General features: G+C 65.8%; 2 protein-coding genes across 6 annotated transcripts in view; one reads left to right on the top strand and one right to left on the bottom strand.

Annotated features, from left to right (window-relative positions):
- LOC101537407 (janus kinase and microtubule-interacting protein 1) overlaps positions 1-25,911 on the bottom strand; it is a 113,050-nt gene that overhangs the window by 71,591 nt on the left and 15,548 nt on the right. For 4 of the 5 annotated variants that reach the window (XM_055138358.1, XM_055138356.1, XM_055138359.1 and 1 more), the window contains exons 2-5: positions 9,479-9,743; positions 7,849-8,343; positions 2,024-2,233; positions 1,565-1,684 (exon numbers count right to left, since the gene is read on the bottom strand). In XM_055138358.1, coding sequence (XP_054994333.1) covers positions 1,565-1,684; positions 2,024-2,233; positions 7,849-8,343; positions 9,479-9,607 — 954 coding nt within the window. In that variant the 5' untranslated portion in view covers positions 9,608-9,743. Of the gene's footprint in view, positions 1-1,564; positions 1,685-2,023; positions 2,234-7,848; positions 8,344-9,478; positions 9,744-19,279; positions 19,331-25,911 lie in introns of all 5 variants that reach the window. The other variant, XM_055138357.1, reaches the window with a different exon arrangement.
- LOC129404858 (keratin-associated protein 10-7-like) lies at positions 15,981-18,854 on the top strand. The gene is made up of 2 exons (XM_055138376.1): positions 15,981-17,772; positions 18,088-18,854. The coding sequence occupies exons 1-2, from the start codon at positions 16,796-16,798 to the stop codon at positions 18,278-18,280; spliced, it is 1,170 nt and encodes a 389-aa protein (XP_054994351.1). The 5' UTR covers positions 15,981-16,795; the 3' UTR covers positions 18,281-18,854.

Here is a 25,911-nt window from a genome sequence, read left to right as displayed (position 1 = left end):
CCTTCGGTAGAGCCCAGAGCCCCCAGCCCCTGCGGTTTGGGAGCAGGAGGTTTCTAGAACAATCCATCACACCCTGCCGCATAGAGGCCAGGCCAGGAAGCAGAGGGGGGTCAGGGAAGGACAAATGGAGGCGCCCTGCTGCACGCGAGACCCGGGGACATACTCGCGCTCAGCCCGCCGGGGCCTCGGTCTGTGTCCTCTGAGCGGGATGGAGGGAGCGGACCCCTCACACAAAGGGACGCAGCGGGAGAAGCCTCTTGCCGTCCTTCTGACCGGCACCCCCACACCCCCACACGTCCAAAGTGGGTGGCCCTGCCTGCTTCTCTCTCCCAGGGACCCCCAGGAGGGACACCGCCCCCAGCCTGAGCGCAGAGAGGACAGTCACCAAGAAGGTGCTGGGAGCACCAGGCACGCGGGGGCTCCCTGCAGACGCGTCTCAAGTGTGGCCATCAGAGCTGAGACGTGGGGACAGCATGACGGCAGGGGACACCCCACATGGGAGTGATCCTGAGTGCAGAGCCAGGAGGAGCCCTGGGCATCACCGGGTGTGGCCCCAAAACAAAAATAAAAACTAAGCATGCGGCTGACCCCTGCACCCTACTTCCAGTCCACCCTGCAGAGTGGCAGGAAGGACTCCCTGAGCCGCAGCACCACCCACTGCGGGCAAGAGGCAGTCAGCCCAGGGGGCCGTGCAGAGGTGGTCAGCCCAGGGGGCAGCGCCAGAAACAGCCCGTGAGAAAGCCCGGGGCAGTGCCCAGGAGGTGGGCCACAGGGGCGCCCGATCTCTTCCCACACGGGAAGCTTGGGGGCACCACGGCCAACAGCTCCAGACGACATGGGCGGGCACCTTCCCATCTCCGGGGGCACCTTGGGGGCCGGGCTGAACCCAGTGGCCAAGATTCTCTCCCCTGAGCCCACGGGTGACCGGTACGTGCGCCTCGCACCAAGAGCAGCCGCGGTCAGGGATCAGGCGTCGGCTGAGACCGAGGCGTGACTCGGCGTCGTGGGCCCAGGGCCTCTTCAGCCAGGCGGAGGGAGGGATGCCGGGTCCCGGGACCCTGCGAGGCACCGCGGGGCTTATGGGCGCTGTCCCTGAGGCGGGGCTGGGCCCAGAGCACCGAGACGTACCAGGAGCCGGTATTTCTCCAAAGGGTCTCACATGTTTAGCCAGAGGCCAAGGTTCACTTCTAAAGTATAAAAACTCAGACCCCGTCCACTTCCACACGCAGGGCCTTGACAGAGGGCGAGGCCGCCAACGTGGGCCCGAGGTCGCCTCCGGGAACAGCTGCAGGGCCGGGAACTGCTTTCAGGGTTTGGTTTGTGGACAGAGCTTCAGGCAACGCCAGGTAAGGTTCATAGTGACCACCGGCCACTCACTGGGCAGCCTGGGCGGGGCCCCGCGGCACCGACACGTCTCGCGGAACCGCTCAGCTCTGCCCGCGGCACACTCGGGCCGGGATCGAGGGCAGGGAGCACCCGGTGGCTTCATCGCCACCCACCAAGACGACCACAGCAGGGCGGGCGCCTCCCGCCGAGACTCCCTGCGCCCGCTGCGCCCATTTACCAGCTCGCTCCTCTCGTCGGCCAGCAGCGTGTTTCTGTCCTCCAGCTTCCGGATGACCGAGTTCAGCTCAGCGATCTTCAGCTGGAAGCGCCTGGCATCCCGCTCGTCCATGTGCTGGTCCTGCGGAGCCCCCCCGCCCCCCGGACAGAAGCACCTGAGCAGGCTCGGGGCCTCCCAAACCCCGGGTGCTCCCGAGAACACGCAGCGAGCACAGAAGGCAAGAGCCTCACGGGGGTGTCCGGGGTCAGGCCGCCTGGACGACACCCCAGGTCTGCTCGCCTCCAGGGGACAAGGCTTCAGACTTGCCAACAGCCCCTCGGACCCTCCCCCTGGTCGGGCCCTGCGCAGAGCCGGAGCCTGATGAGCACTCTCGGAACAAACGGCCCAGCCCCGGTCCAGCCCGTCTGAGCGTGCCCGGCCGCCGTCCAGGCTCGGGGGAGGAGGGGCGGGAGGGCTCACCTGGGCGCCCAGGAGCTCGGCCATGTCCCCGATGCCAGGGGGAAGCTCTCTCTTCGGGCTGCTGTGGTGCCGCTCGGCCTCCTTGACCTGGACCAGCTGCTCGTCCAGCGCCTCCTTCTGCAGCTGCAGCTTCTGGGTCTGGCCCGTCTGCACGCCCAGCTCCTTCTCCAGGGCCAGGATCACTCGGTCCTTCCCTCTGATCTCATCCATCTGGAACCAGAAAGGAGCAGGCGCCCATCGGACAGGCTCGGGCCCCCCGGCCTCGCTGCTGCCCACAAGGTCCAGCGGGTCCAGACTCTCAGCTGAACTCAGACCTGGCGGTGGGCTGGGGGCAGGGCAGGCCAGCAGGCGGGTGGGTTGGTGTATGGACAGGCCGGCGGGCAGGTGGGATGGTAGGTGGACAGGCCGGCGGGCAGGTGGGCTGGTAGGTGGACAGGCCGGCGGGCTGGCGGGCAGTGGGACCACCTCCCAGCAGGCCGGACCAGGGCTGACGGGGGACACTGGGACCCAGCCTGACTGTCCAGATCAATCAACCTGGGCCCCAGTGGCTCCTCAGAGCAGGCAGATCCGGCCCCTCTCCGACCCCTCCCACGGCCATCGGCCTCTCGGGGCCGCCGCTGCCCCCCTCCACACATCGCCGAAGTCTGAGGTCCCAGGGGCGCCCCCTCCAGAGAAGATGCGTGAGCTGTCTGTGACCCCAGAGCCAACGGGTGGGGGGACTGACCCCAGGCAGCAGGAGGGGTGAGTGTCAGCCGGCCAGTCACAAGCCCTCAGAGCTGGGACAGCACTAGAAGCAGACGGTGGCAGTCAGCCAGGAAAGGGGTGGTCACTGCAGAACTCACACTCCCCGGGATGAACACACACCGGGATGGATGGACACACACACCGGGATGGACACTCACACTGGGATGGATGGACACATACACCGGGATGGATGGACACTCACACTGGGATGGATGGACACACACACAAGGATGGACACACACACCGGGATGGATGGACACACACACAAGGATGGATGGACACACACACTGGGCACCGGGATGGACACACACACACCGGGATGGACACACACACTGGGATGGACATACACATACTGGGATAAACACACACACCGGGATGGATGGACACACTGGGATGGACACACACACACTGGGATGGACACACACACTTGGATGGACACACACACCGGGATGGATGGACACACACACACAAGGATGGACACACACACACTGGGATGGACACATACACCGGGATGGATAGACACGCTGGGATGAACACACACCCCGGGATAGACACACACACCAGGATGGACATACACACTGGGATGGATAAACGCCAGGATGGATGGACATACTGAGTGGACACACACTGGGATGGATGGACACAGGCACACCGGAATGGACATAGACACTGGGACCACACACAGCAGGACGCCCGCCCCCCCCCCCCCGCATGACTGGCAGGCCCCCCTCCGTGGCCCCCTCTGCGGTGGCCTGCCAGGGCACCCCCTGCAGCCTGGGGTGCAAATGAACCAGCAGGAGGGAGCAAGGAGCCTCGGCAGAGAGCAGGCATGGCTCTCCTGGCTTCGGAGCCGGGCCGCTGCCCTCTGCTGCCCTCTGCTGGCAGTCTCCCCTAGCGCCCCTGGCCCACCTGCTCCCGCAGGGACTCCGCTGCAAGAAAGGGGGAGGGGGCCCCTCGGCGACAGGCAGACCCCTCTCGGGGAGGGGGTCACTAGCTCAGCCACGCGGAGGAAGCGGCAGGGCGGGGCTGTCTCACGTAGGCACAGGCCTGCCTCTGCGCTGGGGACACGCCCCTCCGCAGGCGCCTGGCTGCTGCCTTAGCACGACAGGCCACACTCGGAGGGGAGGAGGTGCCTCCGCCCTCACCCAGAGCCAGGGCACTCTCCAGCCCTCGAGGAAGCACTCCGGGCCCTGGACTGTGCGTGCGTGTGCAAGTGTGTGCGCCCTGTTGTGTGCATGTGTGCGTGCATGTATGCACATGCATGTGCATACGTGTGTGTGCACATGTATGTGTGTGCATGTGTGTATGTCTATGTATGTGCATGTCTGTACATGTGTGTGTGCGCGTGTGTGTATGGGGCGGGCCTTGCTATCAACACCCACGGGCAGCAGTGCTGTGGACACTCGGTTCAGGGCTCTGTCGCTCAGAACTGTCCTTGGCTTCCCGCAGGACTCCGGCCGCACTGGCCACGGCCCCCTGAAGGAGCGCAGCGGCGCTGCCCGAGGGGCCGCAGCCCGAGTCAGCTCGGGTCCGTGAGTCTTCAGAGCATCGAAGAAGACAGACCTGGTCTCACGTCCAGGGGATGTCGGTGACGGGCCCCAGGGAGGGGTGAGGAAGAGTGGCGGCGACTGTGCCCAGCACCCTGGCACGGTGCCCAGCAGACGGGGTTCCCAAGACCCTCACCTGGTGCTCGGACAAGCGCAGGGGCAGGCGGGCCCTCCAGGGGCCCAGCACTGAGAGGCCCCGGGAGAGCTTCCTCGCTTGTCACAGATGGCGCTCTGAGGCCGTCTCAGTTCTGCTCGCTGGGTCATTTCCCGGCGCTGGTTTCGACAGCCTGCATCTGCATCTGCATCTGCGTCTGCTCGGCTGACGGACACGCCTCACGGCAGGAAGTGTGCTGTGGCCGCCCACTCCCGCCCACCACCTTCCCTCCTGCCTCCCCTTCAGGCTTGTCTTGGCGTCTCTGTTGGAGCCCCTGGTCAGTGCAACGTCAAGAGAAGGTGGAGGCAAGGTGGGGTCTCGCTCTCCTCAAGGAGGGGAAACGGCCCCCACACGATGATTCTTATCAGCACTCAGCATCGTCGGGTTGGAAACTTCATTCTAATCACGGAGTGCTGAGAAACCAGGCTGGAGTTGGACTTCCCCAAGTGTGTGGTGACAGCTTTTGAAACGGCCCATCAGCCGTTTTCTTTAATCGATCATCACTGACAGACTCACTGGCCGCAGAACATGCTCTTTGTTTCTGAGAATGAGCCGACTTTGTTGTTTACTAGTATTTACTAGCCTTTCCCTTTACTGCCAGACTCCGTGTGCTGCTATCTTTCTTAGTGTTCGTACGTCTATATAAATAGAAGGCAGGCTTTTTGCAATTGCATTGGTTTTGAAATCAAGGTTATTATTATAATTAGCGAAATGAGTTGAATGTATTTATTCCCCTGCTTTCTATATTTTGGTTTGCTTTGGGGCCACACCCGGTGGAGCTCATGGCTTGCTCCTGGCTGCTCAGGGTCACTCCTGGCGGGGCTCAGGGGACCATACGGGAGCCCAGGCTGCAAGCTGGGTGGCCACGTTCAAGATAAGCACCCTCCCTGCTGTACTATCTCTCCAAGCTTCCTATTTCTTCATGTTTTAATAGCATAAAGTCTATATTCTTGAAGTAAATATTCACTTGCGTAGAACTAGTTGTACTATGTCCATGCTTGGTAGAGTTTACCCATGAAGCCGTCGGCTCTGCTTTCTTTTCAGGAAGTCAGCCATCACAGACTCCATTTCTCAGCATGACAGGACTGCTCACACCTTTCATTTCTCATGGTGTCAATTCTCCACTTATTCAGGACTACACCCACTCCAGCTGCCTGCCAAATCCACTCTCCAGGGCTGTTAGGATGTCGGGGACGTGGGGGAAGCGGGCATCGCTTCACTCCCCCCTGCACAGGGCACCCAGCCGCTCCTCATGAGCTGGCGGGGCTCTGGTTTCGGTTACTGTTTACTTAGGGGATTCTGGTTCCTTTTCATTCCCTTCATTCTACCTTCATGGAACTCAGTTTGATGTTCTTTCTCCTTTCTTCTTGAAATGGAAGCTCAGCCGTTTGGCTCCCACTGCTTCTTTACCCCTAAAATATGCCTGACTCCAAGGGCTGACTTAATTACCAGCCCCCACTGGGAGCGTGGCGCATCCCTGCAGAAGTGTGCCGTGGCCCCTCCAACAGGCCAGTGCTCTGGGCGGAAGCCCGGTCCCTGCCGGGTGGGCGCTGGCGGGTGAGCTGCATTGCTGAGACTCCCGCCGAGACAGACGCGCTCTCTCCGCCGCTCACCGTGGGTCTCCCGCCTCTCCTTTTGGCTTGGCAGCTTCCCTTGAAACTATTTTGAAGTTTTGCTCTTAAGTTCACTGCCACTGAACTGACCCCTTTACTATTAATAACGGCCTCCTCAGGGCTGAAGCTGGCTCAGAGCAACAGCCTGGGGTGCTGGGTCCAGGTCAGCCCCCAGCACCACATGGTCCCTGAGCATGCCTGAGCCTGCGCGCGCACACACACACACACACACACACACACACACACACACACACACACACACACCTCATCTCCGTGCCTCTTCTCGCCTCCACGTCTTTGACAATAACGCCCCACACCCGCTTCCCTTGGGTCAGTTTGGGGACGCGCCTTCCCCGTTCTCTCCCATCCGCTCTGACGGTGTTCTCAAGACTCTGCGAATCTCTGGCGGGTGTCAAAATACCACTGCTGGCCAGTGCGAGACCGCGCCCGCCTCTTGCACCACACGGCTGCTAGGGCTGCGGGAATGGGGGGGCAGGCTGGGCAGCAGGCGCCAGGCCTGGGAGCGCTCCCACTGCCAAGGCAGCCGGGCTCATGGGCTGGCCACTCTCCCAGACTCAGAATTCCCAGAGTGTCACCAGGCCTGGTGGGGGCTCCCCCCCCACGCATGTCCCCCAACTCACGAATCCCAGAACCCCCCTAAGAACCAGGAGAAGCTCCTGGTTTCAGAGGCCCAACTCCCCGCTCTAGTGCAGAGACTACAAATGCACACACTTACACACACACTCACACTCAAACACTCATCTCACACGCTCAGGTACACTCTCAATACATTGACACACACTCAAATACACACTCACTCAAATACACACTCAATTACTCAAACTCAAATATTCACACACATGCACTCACTCAAATTCACAATCAGACACATATGCATACATGTGAGTGTGTACCCATGTGCACACACTTACACTCATTCAAATACACTCACACACTGAGACCCACAGACACACATGCATTCATATGTGCACTCACACACACACTCACATACTACTCAAATACACTTCACATATTTAGACACTCAGAAACACATGCAGTCATCCGTACACATGCACACACTGGCATTCACACACACACTAAGACACACTCATTCACTTACACTCAGACACACTCACACTCAGACACACACACTCAGACATATCCGGGGCCCTGGGAAGTGCTCTCTCCCTGTCCCCGTTCCTGTCCCACAAAAGCATGGTTGTCGGGACATCCAGTGGTCGCCACAGGGCTCCCAGCTGCAGCCCCCGCATTTGACCAGAGGGACAGGTGTGCTCGGCCCGCACCCGCCATACCCAGCCTGCCCGCACATCGCGCCGGCCCAGTGGCCCCAAACTCATTCTGCAGGGGAGAAGTTCCCGCATCGACAAGGTTTTGTGATCACCCAAACCTCGTCCACCTGGAGGGGAAAGTTGGGCCTGGCGAGAAGCCCGGAAACGGGCCCGGGACGGGCAGGGGAATCTGCGGTTCCCTCCGAGGGCACCTCATGCAGAAAGTCCCGCTCCAGTGTGCGGGAAGGAAAGGCTGAGGACGATCGGAAAGACCGGGTGCGCGCAGGGATGCGGAAGGGCGGGTGCGCGCTAGAGGCGGGTGCCGAGCCGGGATGCGGGAGGTGGGTGAGCGCTGGGCGTGGGTGCGCGCAGGGATGCGTGAGGGCGCGGGCGCACTGGGGTGCGGGAGGGCGGGGGCGCGCACGCATGCGGACGGGCAGGGGAGCGCAGGCCTGCGGGAGGCGTGCGGGGCACGTACCAGGCGGCGGATGTCGCGCTCGCACTCGCGCTTGGTGCGCTGCACCTCGTCCTGGTGCGCCTGGTAGGCGGCGCGCAGGTCGGCGGCCTTGGCCTTGTCGGCCTGCATGCAGTTGCTGAGCGCCTCCTCGGCCTGCTTGCGCGCCGCCTTGAGCTCCAGGATCTCCTGCTGCAGCCGCTGGCGCTCGCCGTCGAAGGCCCTGCGCGCCTCCTCGCGCGCCTCGGCCAGCAGCGCCGTCTTGACCTTGTCGGCCGCGCCGTCGCGCAGCACGTGCAGCAGGGACTGCAGCCGCTGCAGCTCGCCCTCCTTGATCTTGGCGGCGCGCGCCGCCTCCGCCTCGTGCTGCCGGATGAGCGCCTCGCGCAGCGCCTGCAGCTCCTTGGTCTTCTCCTCGTGCAGCTTGGCGCGCAGCTCCGACAGGAAGGCCGTGTGCCGCCGCTGCTCCTGCTCGCGCTCCAGCCGCGCCTCCTGCAGCCGCTCGCGCAGCTTGGCCACCTGCGGCCGGAGGGGCAGCTCAGGGCCCGCTCCCCGCGGGTGGGGACGGAGGGAGGGGGGCTCGACGGGCCTGGGGACTCGGGGCTGCACTGCCCACCCCCAGCGTGCCTCAGAGTCCAGTCCTGCTGGCACTGGTCGGAGGCAGAGGGGCAGAGCGGGGGGCGAGGGGAGTCAGGCTGGCCCGCTGCCTGACCTCTCTGTCCCCACTGACCTCTCTCGGCCTTGGCCGCGGGTCACCCGCCTGCAGAGTGCAGAGTCTGCCCGTCCTCGCGGCGCCTGGCCCACGAGGCCCGTGCGGACTAATCAGCAGCGCCCCTGGTTCCTACCCCGTGCCCAGGGGGTGCTTCCTGTCCGACTCCACCTGTCCCCTCCACCCATGGCACCGGGCACGTGTTCTGGGAACACATTTGGGAATAATGCCCTAGAGAAGTCGCAGACACGGCTTCTGCGTCCACTGCGACCTTCCCGGGGGCGCTGTGACCATCGTCACCATCCACACCCTCTGCCCCCACACCCTGAAAGCTGCGCCCCAGGTCTCATGCTGCGTGCCAAGGCCCCAGGTGTTGCCACCAACCTGCCCAGGGGCCAGTGCTACCTCTAGTCACTTCCTGCACCGCCCTGCCCAGGGCCCTGGCGGGGGTGGCCCCGGAGGCCAGGAGGGCAGCACCTTCCCTGCCCCAGGGTGCCCGGCAGGCAGCCCCAGCCTGCCGCACCCGTGGCCCCCTGGTGGTCAGAGCCGGGAAAGCAGCACGGCCCCACCAGCCAACCAGCACGCGGCCCACGGAGAAGCCGCCGCAAAGCCGGGCCTGGGCTGGGACCCCCAGAGGCCGGGCCACGAAGGAGGAAACAGAACTTCAACTCCCGTGTGTCCACCGCCCCTCTGATCACTACTGTGGGCAGCCAGACCTGCTTTAAGTAGGGCCTGCTGCATGCCTGGCCGTGCAGATGTGCGAGCAGCCGGCAGCACGGCCAGGCCCGGATCACACCCTCCGGCCAGGGCCAGCCCCGAGGTGAGGTCGCTGGCCCGGGGATAGTGGCCCCCGCGCGGGGCCAGGGCAGGCGGGGCTGGGGCGGGGCTTGCGAGGGCCCGCCCACCCGGCCGGAAGGCCCGCCCCCGCTGCGCAGCCCCGCCCACCTTGCTCTTCTCCTGTTGGAACTCGATCTGGATGCTGGTCAGCTTGGCCCGCAGCTCCTCGTTGGCCATCTGCACCGGGTCCGTGTCCATGTCGGGCTTCTCGCCCTTGCTCCGGCCTTTCTTTGACATGCTTCCTCGTGGGGACGCGCCAAGGCCACAGCTCACAGCCACCTGCCCGCAGCGGGCGCTGCCACCAGCTCCAGGGCGCTAGTCTGCTCGGGAGGGGTCTGCGTGTCCTCCTCGTGAGCCACCATCACGGGGCGTCCTGGGCGGGCGGGGAGGGCTGGTCAGCGGGGGCGGGAGGCGGGCGCGGGGACGCCGGAGGAACAACAGCGGCAGGGAGGGGGACGCAGTTGTGCGGGCAGCGAGGCAGATGGCGGCCCGGGAGGCGGCAGAGACAGGTGCCCAGCTGGGGCGACACCGGATAGGGTCAGGCTGACGTGGAGGGAGAGAGAGAGGAGCGACAGTTGGGGAAGGGACCCCAGACCCTCGGCTCCCGGGGCAGCAGCCCCTCCCTGGTCCCCACAGCACACTCGGCCCCCGGGCTCGTGTGCTGTGACGCGGGGTTCGGGCTGCAGTGCCCAGTGGAGACACCCCCTGCACAGCGGTGGCACTGCTCCCCTCGGCACCGGGAGGCGGGGGGCAGTGCCGGGGGCCCAGGCCATAGGGGAGCATGTGGCTCCGGGCTGGGGCGGGGCAGACCCCAGAGGATGGCTGTTCAGTGCCCCTGACACGCTTGCTCAAGGCTGGGCGCCCTGTTTGCCCCGCGGAGGCCGGGCCCGGGCTGCAGTCCCTCCAGCCCCGCTGGCCGGAGAGGCCCAGGGTCCATCGAGGAAGGAGCCCTTCAGGGGGCAGGGAGGGGACAGAGGCGGCACCACGCGGAGGTGACAGGTGGGACAGTGGCCAAACAGCTGAGCAGTACGGGTCAGGTTGGTGGGGCAAGAGTCGGGTCAGCACATGCCGTGGGCTGTGTCCGCAGATGGCCCCAAACTGGCCAATGGTGACCCTCAAGGCTGGACCAAGGGGGAGAGACCCTGCCTGGGGCCCAGGGACGGCGGCAGGTCCCAAAAGGGCCAAGCGCTTTCTCAGCACGCCAGGAGGCCACCCTGGGGTGTCCATTCACTGGCCAGGAGGCCTTCTGGGGGACCAGCACGCCTGCCAGGAGGCCACTCAGACGGGGGGCCTCGTGGACACAGGGCGAGGGACACCCAGCCGGGGGCCCTGTGGACACAGGGGTCGCTGAGGGGGAAGGCCACGCTGAGAGGGGACATAGTCCCTGAAGTTTACATACTTGTGGTTTTTCTTTGCTTGGCCGCAGCTGTTCTGTGTGCTGCTGTGAGGCCCCGTGAGACCCTGGGTGCTGGCCCCAATGAGGTGTCCCCTCCCGGGCCCTCCCCCGCCTCAACACTCCCAACCCAACCCCCGTTTCTGTTTCTGTTCCTGCTGTTCAGAGCACGCCTTTCTAAAGGGCAGAGGGCAGCACTGGGCGAGGCCCTGCACCAGCAGTGGGCAGCACTGGGTGAGGCCCTGCATCAGCAGCAGACAGCACCTTGTGAGACACTGCATCAGCAGTGGGCATCAGCAGTGGGCAGCACTGGGCGAGGCCCTGCATCAGCAGTGGGCAGCACTGGGCGAGGCCCTGCATCAGCAGTGGGCGGCACTGGGTGAGACACTGCATCAGCAATGGGCGACACTGGGCGAGGCCCTGCATCAGCAGTGGGCGACACCGGGTGAGACACTGCATCCGCAGTGGGCGGCACTGGGCGAGGCCCTGCATCAGCAGTGGGCAGCACTGGGCGAGGCCCTGCATCAGCAGTGGGCAGCACCGGTGAGACACTGCATCCGCAGTGGGCAGCACTGGGCGAGGCCCTGCATCAGCAGTGGGCAGCACCGGTGAGACACTGCATCCGCAGTGGGCAGCACTGGGCGAGGCCCTGCATCAGCAGTGGGCAGCACCGGTGAGACACTGCATCAGCAGTGGGCAGCACTGGGCGAGGCCCTGCATCAGCAGTGGGCAGCACCGGTGAGACACTGCATCAGCAGTGGGCAGCACCGGTGAGACACTGCATCAGCAGTGGGCAGCACTGGGCGAGGCCCTGCATCAGCAGTGGGCAGCACTGGGTGAGACACTGCATCAGCAGTGGGCAGCACCGGTGAGACACTGCATCAGCAGTGGGCAGCACTGGGCGAGGCCCTGCATCAGCAGTGGGCAGCACTGGTGAGACACTGCATCAGCAGTGGGCAGCACTGGGTGAGACACTGCATCCGCAGTGGGCAACACTGGGCGAGGCCCTGCATCAGCAGGGGGTGACACTGGGCGAGACCCTGCATCAGCAGTGGGCGGCACCGGGTGAGACACTACATCCGCAGTGGGCGGAACTGGGCGAAACACTGCATCCGCAGTGGGCGGCACTGGGCGAGACACTGCATCCGCAGTGGGCGGCACTGGGCGAGGCCCTGCATCAGCAGTGGGTGACACTGGGCGAGGCCCTGCATTAGCAGTGGGCGGCACTGGGCGAGGCCCTGCATCAGCAGTGGGCGGCACTGGGCGAGGCCCTGCATCAGCAGTGGGTGGCACTGGGCGAGGCCCTGCATCAGCAGTGGGCGACACTGGATGAGAAACTGCATCAGCAGTGGGTGGCACTGGGCGAGGCCCTGCATCAGCAGTGGGCGACACTGGGCGAGGCCCTGCATCAGCAGTGGGCGGCACTGGGTGAGGCCCTGCATCAGCAGTGGGTGGCACCGGGTGAGACACTACATCCGCAGTGGGCGGAACTGGGCGAAACACTGCATCCGCAGTGGGCGGCACTGGGCGAGACACTGCATCCGCAGTGGGCGGCACTGGGCGAGGCCCTGCATCCGCAGTGGGCGGCACTGGGCGAGACACTGCATCAGCAGTGGGTGGCACTGGGCGAGGCCCTGCATCAGCAGTGGGCGGCACTGGGCGAGGCCCTGCATCAGCAGTGGGCGGCACTGGATGAGAAACTGCATCAGCAGTGGGTGGCACTGGGCGAGGCCCTGCATCAGCAGTGGGCGGCACTGGATGAGAAACTGCATCAGCAGTGGGTGGCACTGGGCGAGGCCCTGCATCAGCAGTGGGCGGCACTGGGCAAGGCCCTGCATCAGGGCTCTGGAGGAGGCGGCAGGGGCAGCATCTGGGCTGGCCACCCTGAGCCAGCCTGTGCGGTGGCCAGTACCCGGTGCCTCACGCCTGGCCCGTCCTTGCGCTGCATAGCTCACTCCGCTCAGTCCGTGCTCAGACCAAGCTCTGAAAGGGCCGGGGGGGGACTTGCTCAGGCTTCTCGATGCCCCTACACCAAAGTCCACTGGGATCCCCACAGTCCCACTTGGTCCCTCAGAGCCCCAGGTGGGGCCTCCGTGCCGGGGACACGGCATGGCCCATTCGAGCCAACATCCCCCATTTCTAGGCTAAGCAACGTGGGCTGCCCCTTCACTGACGCCCACCCGAGCCGCGCCCAAGGCCCCTGCTGCTGTCCAGCACTTCCCTCTGGAGCTCAGCCCTGCCCCGCACCAAGGCACCCTGGACACCGCTCCCTGCCCTCCCGACCATGGCCACCAGAGGGCAGCCTGGGGCTTGGAAACAGGGAGGGGCGCCTGGCAGGTCTGCGGGCTGCGGGCTGGGTCAGGGCCAGGGGAGGCCCGTGGGCACTGCTGGTCTGGGTGCCCCTGAGCTCCCCTTCCACCCCGGCTGACAGCGTCTGAGGCCAGGCCACTGAGATGCTCCGCGGGGCCGTGCCTGCACCCCCATTGCAGAGCCCAGAGCAGCAGGGAGGAGGGTGTGTGCATGTGTGTCTGTGTGTGAGCGCGTGTGTGTGAGCCAGTGTGTGAGCGTGTGTGTGAGCCTGTGTGCGTGTGTGTGCGAGCGTGTGCATGTGTGTGTGCGTGCATTGTGAGTGCGTGCGCGTGTGTGCATGTGTGTGTGCATGCATGTGTGCGTGTGTGTGCATGCGTGTGTGTGCACGTGTGTGTGCATATGTGTATGTGTGTGTGCACGCGCGCGGCAGGGCCCTCCACGTGGTTCCGGCAGAGTGGGGCCAGAGCCCCTACACACAAGCTTCCACCAGGTGGTGCCACGCTGGGACAGTACCAGCCTCCTCCATGCGGTGCCCGGGAGGCGGGGGGCTGCAGGAGGCCTGCTGCACGTGTGGGCCGGACTCCAGGCCACGTGCGCCCAGCAGCTGGGCCCTCGGGGCAGGCTCCCTCCCTCAGCTCTGCCTGCTGGCCCCCAGCCCCCGGGGTTCGAGCAGGAGGAGCCCTCCGTGGCCAGAGGGCGCAGAGCTGTCCACGCGGGGCTGCCCTCTCAGAGGCACACAGCCCCGCTGCTGCCCAGCCCTGTGGCCATCACAGCTGCAGAGCCGGGCGGGAGCCAGGGCCAGGAGGAGGGCAGCGGCGAGCACGGGGCAGGTGGCTGCCCTGTGACCAGGGATGGCCCGCTGCCCCCAGGGCCACAGAGTCGGGGTCAGACGTACCAGGGAAACACGAGACCACGCGGAGCACAGAGCTGGGAGTCACCTGGACGCTGGGGAGCCCAGGAGGACAGGACAGGAGGCTGCCCCTCCCTGTCTGAGTGTCTGGTGTCTCAGACCCCCCCAGGGCTCCCCTCTGCCCCTTTCCTCAGGCATCATAAGACCCCGCAGAGAATGTCCCACCGCACGGGGCAGATCTGGAGCTGTGGGACATGGGTCAGTGCCCGCCCCCGCCCCCCCCAGGCCTGTGAGCGCCTTCCCTGGGTGCTGGCGGGTCTGCACACCACCCGAGTCCGCAGCGAGTTGGGGGCGCAGGAAGCCGTCAGCCTCTGCTGTGGACTACTGGCATCTTCCCAGCGGCAACATGGAAACATTAGGACCCCCCCACCCTCACAGCATGCCGCCACCTGGGACACGGGAGGAAGGGGCTGTGGGCGGATGGAGTCGCACAGGCGCCACACCCTGGCCACCTTCCACCGAGGACACAGAGTCAGAACTGGAGCCAGGAGAGTCTCTCCAGGGGCCGGAGGGAGCACAGCGGGGAGGGCGCTTGTCTGCACAGAGCGACCTGGACTCGGTCCCCAACATCCCAGGTGTGCACTGAGCACCGTGCAGTAACCCCTGAGCACCGCTGGCTGTGGCCCAGAATCCACCCCCCCACCACAAATTAAAAAATCAAGGAAAGTCTCTCCAACAAGGGGTACTGGAAAGCTGGTTAGCCACATGCTGCAGAAGAGGAACATGGACGCTATCTCGTGCCATACCTGGGAGTTCATTCCAAATGGATCAGAGACGGGGCAGCAGGTCCAGAGACGGCGGGGGAGGGCACCTCCCCTGCACATGGCTAGCCCAGGCTCCGGGTCAGTCCTGGGCACCCCGTGGTCCTCGGAGCACAGAGTTCAAGAGTAACTCTGAGACCCGCCTGGTGTGGACCCAAAACAGAACACGAGAGCATGGGCCTCGGTACCCCACCTGCGTCCAGGAAACGCACGGAGGAACGCACAGCAGAGCCCACAGCGTCGGGCCTGGGGAGGCCCTCCACGGCGCAGGGCCACGAGCAGGAGCAAAGGGCAGCAGCGAGTGGACAAGCCTGCACGGGAAGGGGCAGAGACCGCGGGGGCGGGGCAGCCGCTCGCTACACGGCCGGCGAGAGTTACAGAGCACTCAGAACTGAGCAGCGAGCCGACGGCCCCTCCAGACGGCAGACCTGGGCGGCACCTCCTCAGAGAAGGCCCACAGGGGCGAGAGACAGTTCTCAGAAGAGGGTGAATCCGAACGACCGGAAACCTGCGGTGAGAAGGGCACGCACCGCACCCACTGCCCCTGTCCAGCCGAGGTGGAAGACAGCTTCTGGAAGGGTTCAGAACGGAGCTCCCATGGGGCCCGGCCCGGCCCTTCACCCGCGGCCGGAGGGCCGGGGAGGGAGGAGGGACGCTCCTTACCCTGGAGGACGGAGTTAGGGAAAAGGGCGGGGTGGGGGGGAAGCCCCGGGGGGCGGGGAGGGGGAGGGGGAGGGAGGGAGCACTGGTTCTCATGTGCCGTGGGCAGCCCCTGAGCTGGCGTGGACAGGTCTGACGAACTAACAGGACGGGCGCCACAGCTGGCTCATGGGACCCCAGACACCGTGGCCACCATAGCAGCAGAGGGCCAGGCTGGGGCCACTGCCTGACTGTCCCCGCGGCCAGCGCCATCCTGGGACTGAGCCCAGACACGCCGACATCCCCCGCGGACTCGGGGGCAAGAGTTCCCAGGAGGACAAGGCCCTGTCCAGTGGCACGAAGCGCTGGACACGCGAGTATGTGGGCCAGCCCCGGCGGCAGAGCCTGCCCGAAACCCGAAAGGGCCGAATAACGTCATATTGGCAGAAGAACGGAATAAAGCCCGCCCCACGCGCCCCCACCCCCCCACCCTGCCTGTGATAAAAAACGCTGGAGGACCCGGAGCAGGACGTTGTCACACCCGAGAGACATGCAGGGACCCCCAGGAGGGAGAGGCCGGGAGAGGAAGGGCGGATGGACAGAGGGAAAGAAGGGGGAGAGGCGACAGAGAGGCCGGGGAGGGAAGGAAGGAGGGGGAAGGGGGGAGGGAGGGGAGGGAGGAGGGGAGGGGAGAGGAAACCTGAGACGAGTTCCCCAGGCCGGGAGGTCCCAGACTGACCCCCAAAGCAGCAGCACCTAAGTGCTGGCAAGGAACGTGAGGAAGAAAATCAAGGCCAACAGTACAGCGACGGGCCGGACAGCGCAAGGGGCCGAGGGTGCCGGCCGCCCTGCCGAGCCCTGCCCGGGCCCCACCACTGCGAGTCCCTGAAGCCAACACTCGCCCAGGGCTCACCGGGGGACCTGCCTTGGCCCCTGGTACTTGGGCTCCCCTGAGTGCCCGAGGGCGTCCTGGGCCGGACAGGGGCAGCCCCAGACCCCCACTGGTGGGCCGGCCTTGCGGCCCCTGGAGCCTCTGAGCCCAGGCTGGGCACTCAGGGAGGCGGCGCTGAGACCCTTCGAATGTGTCCCTGGGAGGCCAATGAGGGCCCGTGCGGCAGCCCCGGGCTCTGGGCATCCTGAGGGGCCTCCCGCATGGGCGTGGACAGGGCTCGCTGGGCTAGAGCCTCAGACGCAGCCCCCGGCCCCCCGGCCTGGCCCGGGCCTGCGTGGGTTCCAGACGGGTCTGGGCTGGGTGAGGTGAGGGCTGCTGTCAGGGAGACGCCCGGGTGTGGTGCTGGGCCCCTGGTGGGCCCTGGGGAGGCTCCGGGGACGGCAGGGATGAGGGGGTCTCAGCTGCCCAGCGCCCCCTCCCCTCTCCTGGGGGCCTCAGGCACGGACCCAGCCCAGGGCTCATGTTCATGCAGCAGGGGGTGCAAAGGCCCCTCCCCGAGGCTGCCTGGGCTCAAGGCCTTGGTGGAGCGCACGTGGCACCAGCCCTTGGCGGGCGCAGGAGGCCAGGCTGGCACCCGGCGGGCACAGGGCCAGCCACAGAGGCAGAGACCCAAGCGAGCAGATTGCTGTCGGCGCTCTCTCCCGCTCGCTCTCCCTCCCTCTCCCTGTGTCTCTCTGTCTCTCTCTCCCTGTCTGTCTCCCTCTTTCTCTGTCTGTCTCTGTCTCTCTCCCTCTGTCTCTGTCTCTCTCTCCCTGTCTGTCTCCCTCTTTCTCTGTCTGTCTCTGTCTCTCTGTCTCTGTCTCTTTGTCTCTCTCTCCCTGTCTGTCTCCCTCTTTCTCCGTCTCTGTCTGTCTCTGTCTCTGTCTGTCTCTCTCTCCCTGTCTGTATCCCTCTTTCTCCGTCTCTCTGTCTGTCTCTGTCTCTCTGTCTCTCTCTCCCTGTCTGTCTCCCTCTTTCTCTGTCTCCCTATCTGTCTGTCTCTGTCTCTGTCTCTCTGTCTCTATCTCTGTCTCTCTCCCTCTGTCTGTCTCTCCCTGTCTCCCTCTTTCTCTGTCTCTCTGTCTGTCTCTGTCTCTCTGTCTCTGTTTCTATCTGTCTCTCTCTCCCTCTGTCTCTCTGTCTCTTCTCTCCCTTTGTCTCTCTGTTTCCCTCTTTTTCTCTCTGTCTCCCTATCTGTCTCTGTCTCTATCTCTGTCTCCCTGTCTGTCTCTGTCTTTGCCTGTCTGTCTCTGTCTCTCTGTCTCTGTCTCTGTCTCTGTCTCTCTCAGTCGTCTTCCTAAGATGCTCATCAGAGTGTTGCGAGGGGCTCGGGGACAGACATGGGAACTGGCAGTGCTGTCCCCGCACACAGAGGGGAAGGATCGGCACAGCCCACGGGGGCCGTCCAGTGCTCATCTGGCCAGACACGCCAGCGGCGTCCAGCGTGGCGTCCAAAGGGTGAGCCCCCACTCTGCAGGGGGGCGCGGGGGCATGGGGGAGCCGCGGTGGGCCGAGGGCGCCCAGACCTAAGTGGCGGCCAGGGGTCTCGCACGGGCGCTCTAGAAGTGAGGCAGGAAACAGCCCCTCAGAGCAGCGTGGGGACTCACCAGGGGCCCGAGCCGTCCCGGGAGCCCTGGGGGGGCAGCACCCCCTCCCCGGCACACACCCCGCCCCTGCAGGCTCCCGGCCCTCCCTCTGCCCCTGCTCCCACCCCCCTCTCCCCAAGTCTCTGCCCCTGGACCCCAGAGCCTCAGCCCTGTCCTCTCCGCACAGAGCGGTGGGGGGCTGCCCGCCCCGTGCGGGATGGAAGGTGAGGCCGGCCCTGCTGCTCCCGGAACATTCCACGGCACAGAGAGAGAAACGGGCGTCCGGACACAGCTGGCCCTCGCCATGCCCGAGGCGAGGACCCTGCCCAGCCACCAGGCCTGCACGGCTGCCCGCCCGTCTGTCACCCAGGCCCACCTGAGGGCGGGGGCGGGGGAGGGGGAGCAGAGGCTTGCTCAAGGCCTGGCCCAGCGGGGATGACCCCCACTGGCCCCGAGACTGGCTGTGGGATCAAGCCTTTGGCCCGGCCAGTGCCCACTCCAGCCACCCGGCTGGGGAAGGTCAGCAGCCATGACGTGGCACATTCGGGGCACCCCAAAGGTTCTCTTTGGCCACTTGCAGCTTGCCGTTAGTTAATATTGCTCTTCAAAAGCAACTGACCCGTGACATTTGCATGTAGGTGGATGGACATGGAGTGTCATGCGAAGTGAAATGGGTCAGAAAGAGAGGGACAGACATAGGAGGACTGCAGTCATCTGTGGAGTATAAAGTAACATGATCTGAGACTGACACCCAAGGACAGTAGACACAAGGGCCAGGAATGCTCCATGGTTGGCAGCCTGCCTCATGGGAGGGGGGAGAAGGCAGCTGGGTGGAGAAGGGAGCACTAAGTCATGATGGTGGGAGGGATCTCTCGGGGTGGGAGGTGTGTGCTGACAGTAGATAAAGGACCAAACGTGGTGGCCTGTCAGTGTCTGTATTGAAACCATAATGCCCCAAAGTAGAGCGAGAGTCTGGGGGAATTGTCTGCCAAGGAGGCAGGGGCAGGGGTGAATAGCCGGGGGGGGGGGGGTTGGGGCGGGGAATACTGGGGACACTGGTGGTGGAGAAGGGGCACTGGTGGAGGGATGGGTGTTCAATCATTGTATGACTGAAACTCAAACATGAAAGTGTGTAACTGTATCTCACGGTGATTCAATGAAAGAAAGGAAGGGAGGAAGGGAGGGAGGGAGGGAGGGAGGGAGGAAGGAAGGAAGGAAGGAAGGAAGGAAGGAAGGAAGGAAGGAAGGAAGGAAGGAAGGAAGGAAGGAAGGAAGGAAGGAAGCGACTGACCTTGGGTCAGCGGGCAGAGCCCACCTGGCCTGCACAGCAGTGCCCGGGCGCCCAGACCCCCCAGGTATGGACACTGAAACGTACTTACTTCTTAGGTCTTACTCGAAGCAACAATACCCGCCGATCGGCGTGCTTCTCCCTTTGTCCCAAATACGTGCGGAAAGAAAGTGAAAGGAAACGCTTAGTCCAGGGCCACCAGAACTTCCCACAGCCCCGGCAGACCCCACGAAGTGACCGCTCTCAGAGGCCCCTCAGGCCCCAAAGCCTTGGGTTCATGCTTCACTTCCCTCCATCTAGCTGGGTGCCCTGCATACAGCAGGTGCTCAGTAAGTGCTGGCAACTCAGAGCAGCATCAGGTCCGTCTTGCCTCCACTGCTGAGTCCTGCTGCTACGGGTGGGGGGGGAGTGCGAGCTGAGACCCCACCCCACTTTGGGCAGCCAGAGCCAGAGAGCAGGCGTCCGAGAGGAGCGGGCAGCGAAGGGCAGGGCCTGCTCCACAGCCCACACGGTGGACCTTGTCCCGACAGCCATCGTGCTCCTCTGCGGGACACGCGAGGGTCACACGCCGGAGGGGAGTGGCCACGGCGTGAGGAAAGTCAGCGCCATCCAGCCCACGAGCGGGACTTGCTGCTGACGCGGGTGGCTGGAGACTCGGGGGGCCGCGGGTCGTTGGGGGGCCCTGCAGCCACACCCCCACGCAGACGGCTCCACGGCAACACGACCACGGCACTGGAGGGGGCCGCTGGCGGTGCCCAGGAAGCCATGCAGATGCGGGGGGCTGACGCCGTGGGCGCGTGAAGGCAGGCGCCCCCCTGCAGAACCGTCCCTCCGGCCAGATCCCGGCTGTGCAGGGCAGAAGTCGCCGCCGTGAGCACTGCCTGCTGAGCAGCCCTGTCGGGGGCAGCAGGAAGCAGCCCGGAGTCTGTCTGCGCTGCCGCTCCCCCGTGGTGGCCTGGTCACCCGCTCAGGCCACACAGGCTCTGGCCCCCCTCCAGGCCACTACCCCGCGCCCCCACCCATGACGTGGCACGTGGGCGCCTCGGCGACTGTGGTCTCTCCACACCTCTGCTGAGGTCAGGGGCTTTGAGCACAGGCCGAGGGCAAGGCCGTCCCCTGCACGCGGGGTGACCGCGTCCAGCCTTGCTGCAGGCAAGGGCCAAGAACCAGCAGGACCTTCTCCCCGACAGGCGCGGGACTCACGCCGAGGTTCTCTGCCACGGCCTCTGGAGTGCGGCCTGGCGGCCTGCTGACCCCCAGCCCATGCTGCTGCTCCGAGACGGCCAGAGCCTGTCGCCTGGACGAGCGAGACCGGGAAACCTGGGGGCAGGGCTGGTCCCCGGCCCGCCCCGCAGAGGCCCTGGACAGGTCTCTGCCCCCTGCCATGAGCACAGGAAGCAGGTTGCAGACGGTGGGGCCCCGTCCCCGGCACCCGCTGATGCCACAGTCTTCGGGACCCCCGTAAACAAGAAAGGGCTGCCACCTGGGTAGGGCAGGGGGGTGGCGGGCGGGCCCAGGGCAGACAGGGGAGAAGCTAGGCCAGAGGCCGGCAGAGACCAGCAGGCCCGACCCGGAGGGACAGCAGAGGCCCAGAGCAGACACACACCGCCAGGTCCCGGATCAAAGAGGCGACGCCACTTAGAACCGACCCAGAGGCGGAGGAACAGAGACGGTGCTTGAGAGGAGCGACCGTCTGCCTTTACGATGGCCCACAGGAAACGGCTCGGGCAGCCCTGGCCCACGGCCACCGCCCTGCGCGGCCTGCCCACACCCTCCCGCCTCTCTCCTGGGGCCCGAGCCCAGCGACCCGCTCCAGGGCCCAGCCACGGTTCTCCTGCCCGCCACACCCACGCCTCTGCCCCTGGGCCCAAGCCACCAGCCGCGTGCACCTCGGCCACCGTCAGGGGACAGCAGTGCTGGAGGCCACCGGACCCGCTTCTCCCCAGCGCCCTCGGGCCCACGGCCAGGACAGGGCAGACGTGCCCCCTGCTCGGGCCCACCCATGGACGTGCACCCGGGAGGGCTCACCTGCGCGCCTCTCGCGGCTGAGGGTCCCCAGGCCCTCAGCCCCGGCCTCGCCCACTGCCGCCCCTCCCACCGGCACGGACTCCCCTCTGCACCCCGAACTCTCCAGTGGCAGCCTGCGCCGCCCTCGCCCTCCAGGGGAGCAGCGAGTCTCTGGGCCTGGCGGGGGCCCCCCAGGCTGAGCGCCAATCCGGCCCGGCCCGCACCCCTCTGCTGTCCCCAGGGGGGCCACAGACCCCTTCCCACCGCTCTCGGCCGCCAGCCTACGGCCGCCCGCTCCCTCCCGGAGGCTCTGGTGGCAGTGCTCCTGGCCTTACCAGGAAGTGGATCCGCTTCCGGAAAGCGTCAGCCCTGGCTCCCGGGGCGCCGCGGGGCCTCCTGGGGATGTGGGGCCGCCCCAGCACCCGCAGGTCTGCGGCAGCCAAAGCCCTGCGGGCCCCACCCACGGCCAAGGTCCCGCCAGCCGGAAGGGGGAGCCCCCCAGTGCCCTTTGCCCGCCCCTCCCGCCCTGGCCCCACCCACCCCCCAGAGGCAGGAGCAGGACTCTGAGGGGTCACCTCACTGCCAGGAGGAGGCGAGTAGCACCAGGCACAGGAAAGCCCCCGCCCCGGGGGGACAGTCGGGAACACCGCAGGCAGGACTTCTGACCCGCAGGGCCAGCCCCCAGCAACGCACACAGCACACACACTCACCACACACACACCACACACCCACCACAGCACACACATACCACACACACACCACACACCACAGCACACACATACCACACATTCATCATACACCACACACCACACACACACCACACTCACACACACTCACACACTAACCATACACTCACGATGCGCACACACATACCACACATTCATCACACACCACACACCACATACATACCACACACACCCACACACTAACCATACATTCACGATGCACACACACATACCACACAACTCACCACTCACCACACATTCACCACACACACACACACACACCCCTGGTGACCATGGCCCAGGAGTAGCCTCAGAGGGGTCTGGGCAGGAGGGCGGCGGAGGGAGCCAGGGCCTGGTGCCCGACGCGGGAGAGTCGGCTGAGGGACAGACGGGACAGAGCGGCCCCGAGCCCCGGGCAGTTCCCCATGGCGCCGTCCCGCTGTCCCGCTGTCCCCACAGAGCCTCCTGCGGGACCCGCACCCGCGGCCTGAGAGCAGTGCATCCCGCCCTGCCCCACTGGCGACCCTGCCCGGCCTCCCTGCGCCCCCCAGCTGTGCTCCACACCCCAGCGAGACCCACCCGCCCCCGCCAGAAGCCTGGGGTCGTCCTCGTCACCGCTGAAAGCACCAGGTGACCCCAGCGGTTCCAGCTGCCACGCACGGAAACCCTGCAGGGGGTCCCAGAGGCCAGGCCCCCAAGTCCGGGCGGCCCCCCGCCGCCGCTCCAAACCCTCGGCCCAGAACCAGGCGCCCGCACGCGGAGGGCTCCCGGGCAGGCTCTGCCAGCAACGCAGGACGCCCCGTCCCTCGGCAGGAGCACACACGGTCTCCCTGCTGAAGAAGGGCTGCAGCTGGCCGAGCTGGCGGAGGTCATGGCGCCCAGCGGGGGCCGGAGAGGCGGTCCCCATGCGGACAACAGGGGCCCGGCCCCGCCTCTCGCCCCAGGCAGGATGCGGGGCCAAGAGCAAGACAGGCCCCGGGGAGCCCTCGAGGGAGGGGGGCAGGGGAGACAGTCGTCCAGGCCAGACGCAGCGACCCCGGAGCCAGGAGACGCCCTGAACAGTCAGGGGAGCACCAACACAGCCCCCTAAGCCCCCAAAGCAGCAGCTAAGCAGGACTCGAGACCCCAGACCTCCTGACCCGGAACCCAGGGGGGCCTCAGTCCTGACCCAGCCCGCAGGGGACGCGGACACTCGCGCACGGGCCTAGACCCCCAAGGGTACTGAGAGAGAAGCCGTGAGCGTCCTCCCTGCTGCCCTCACCTGCCCCCGGACAGCTGCAGGCCGCGGGGTGCAAACGCCCAGCCACGCGCCCCAAAGCGCCACTCTGAGGTGGGTGGGGTCCCCCACCGCAGAGATGCTGGCGGGGGCGAGGCCCAGCTCGTGGGAGAAGCACCACTGCCCTCCCAGGCCCTCACGTGGGGGACTGGACCAGCCGCCGCAGGCATCAGGGCCTCGGGGTCTCACGGGGAACACGGCCTTGCGTGGTTCAGCATCACTAGTGTGCGTGTCTGCGGGTCCGAGTTCAACTACCACCACCAACACCACGGCCGTCACTGCAGCCTCCCTCTACAACCCACCACCATCACCACAACCACCCCCGTTATCAGCACCATGGCCACCACCCCCCCCTGTGCCAACACCATCGCCATCCTCACCCCGTCACCCCCAGTGCCAACATCCCCTTCACCACCCCAGTGCCAACACCATCGCCATCCTCACCCCGTCACCCCCAGTGCCAACATCCTCTTCACCACCCCAGTGCCAACACCATCACCATCCTCACCTTCACCACCCCAGTGCCAACACCATCACCATCCTCACCTCCATTGCCAACATCCCCTTCACCACCCCGGTGCCAACTCATCACCATCCTCACCCCGTCACCCCCAGTGCCAACATCCCCTTCATCACCCCGGTACCAACTCCATCATCATCCTCACCTTCACCACCCCAGTGCCAACACCATCGCCATCCTCACCCCGTCACCCCCAGTGCCAACACCATCACCATCCTCACCCCATCACCCCCAGTGCCAACATCCCCTTCACCACCCCGGTGCCAACTCCATCGCCATTCTCACCTTCACCACCCCAGTGCCAACTCCATCGCCATCCTCACCCCCGTCACCCCGTGTCAACTCCATGCCCATCACCAGTGTCAGCCTCTCCCCCGTCGTCCCACCATGCCCAGCACACCGTGGCCTCCGCCACCACGGCCAGCACCCTTCCCCCACCACCCCCGGAACACACACAGCTCCAGGCACCCTGGCCACGGCCCCCTTCAGCACCGCCGTCACCCCCATCACGGCCCACCATGACCCCAGATGACCACCACAGGCACCACCCACAGTGCCCACTACCAAGGACTGAGTCTGGGGCAGGCACGGGGACAAGAGGGGCGTCCGGCCCTGCTGCCGTTGGCCGCCTCGGTTCCTCAGAGACGTGCCGAGCGTGGGGGCCGCGGGGGAGTCTGTCCCCTGCGTGCGTCTGCCTCTGCTTCCCTGCTCGAAGCACCGAGCGCCCACACCGGCGCCCCCCAGTCCTGCTCCCACTGCCCAGGGGAAACGCTGCTCTCTGACCGCTGGACTCTTGGCCGAGCTCGGCAGAAGCCCCGGAGGGGCGAGCACTGATGAGACCACAAACAACTGCAAGGGGCAGAGTCGGAACTCTGGGGCATGGGGCCAGCCGCAGTGCCACCCCCTGAAACCCTGGTCCAATCAGCCCCTACACCCTGCACCCACCCCCACCTCCCGACCTGCCCGGAACCGTAGATCCTGCCGCCCCAGGCCCCGGCTACGTCTGCTGGCCTTGAAACTTCCGGGCTGGCAGTGACTGGACCTCGGGCCCAGTGGGGTGAGCGGCAGGTTCCGTTAATCAGACACAGCTGCAGGAGCAGGCGGGAGGCGGGCCCGGTCTCTGCTCGTGCCCCCCAGCCCCTGGGCCATGCCTGGACAAGGCCCAGCCCTGGGCCCGGCCCACAAGGGGTGTTCACACAGCGGCCACCGTGCCCCAACGCCCAGGGCCCCGGGACCCCCCTCCCACGAACGGGAGGGAGTGTCCAACGCAGGAGACTGCCCTGCCCTGCCCTGCCCGTCCAGGCTGCCCAGTTTGCTCGCCCAGCTGCCCCTCTGCCCATCCACCAGGTCACTGTCCCCATGGCTGTGCACTGGGGAAGCAGAAACAGCAGGCGCCCTGCGGTTACTCAAGGTCTGCAGGGCAGCGGCCAGTAATCAGATGAAAGTGTGGGACGAGGTCAGTGCTCACAGCCTGGGGGGCTTCCTGTAGGAAGCAGCATCTTCAAGGAGCAGAACACGCATCCGGTAAACAACTGCGGGCATCTGCCGAGCTCATGGGGCCCGGGGTCCGGCCCTTCCCCACGCCCTCCTCGCCCTGCCGTGAACATGTTCCCGAAATAGATAAGAATGAAATTTAAAAGTTAAAAAAAGGGAAAAAGAAGGAAAGGGGAGTTCGGAGGACCGTGCAGCAGGGAGGGCGCCTGCCCTGCGGGGCTAGCCGGGGTTCGATCCCCGGCACCCACAGGGTCCCCGCCTGGAGCCACCGTTCACCCGAGCCAGTCTCGTCCGCCAGCGGCGCCCAGGCCACAGACCTCCACAGACACCCCCAGGACAGAGGACAGGGAGCTCCCGGTCAGCCCCGCCGGCCAGGGGCTGGGCCTGAGCAGGCCAGGGCGGCCAGCCCTGCTCCGGGCGCCACACCCCCTGCCCTCAGGGGCTGGCCACACCCAGGCAGGCCAGCACATGCTGGGGACTGAGGGCCAGGGGCCACACCCTCTCCGCCGAGACCTCCCCAGGCACTGTGGGCCTCAGTTTCCCCATCAGTCAGCCCAGGCCAGCGTGCGGGGAGCCCTTCTGCCTGCCTACCCACGGCTCTCCTGGAGGGACCCCCGAGCCCCCAGAGGAAGCCCCGGCCCCTCGGGCGGGGTCAGTCATAACAAAGATACCCCCAGCCCCTGCTGGCCACCTCCTCGCCC

The sequence above is a fragment of the Sorex araneus genome, chromosome 5 (assembly GCF_027595985.1).
Source record: "Sorex araneus isolate mSorAra2 chromosome 5, mSorAra2.pri, whole genome shotgun sequence".
Lineage (NCBI taxonomy): Eukaryota > Metazoa > Chordata > Mammalia > Eulipotyphla > Soricidae > Sorex > Sorex araneus.
Note: the sequence above shows the minus strand (reverse complement) of the source record. Positions and strands in the feature narration are given on the sequence as shown.

What these genes read in the sequence shown, in the direction of transcription:
- LOC129404858 (XM_055138376.1), top strand. Translation starts at nt 16,796, where the DNA reads ATGTTCATGCAGCAGGGGGTGCAAAGGCCCCTCCCCGAGGCTGCCTGG. An exon ending in TCCAGCGTGGCGTCCAAAGG is followed by an intron (nt 17,773 to 18,087) that starts GTGAGCCCCCAC and finishes CTCTCCGCACAG; the next exon opens with AGCGGTGGGGGGCTGCCCGC.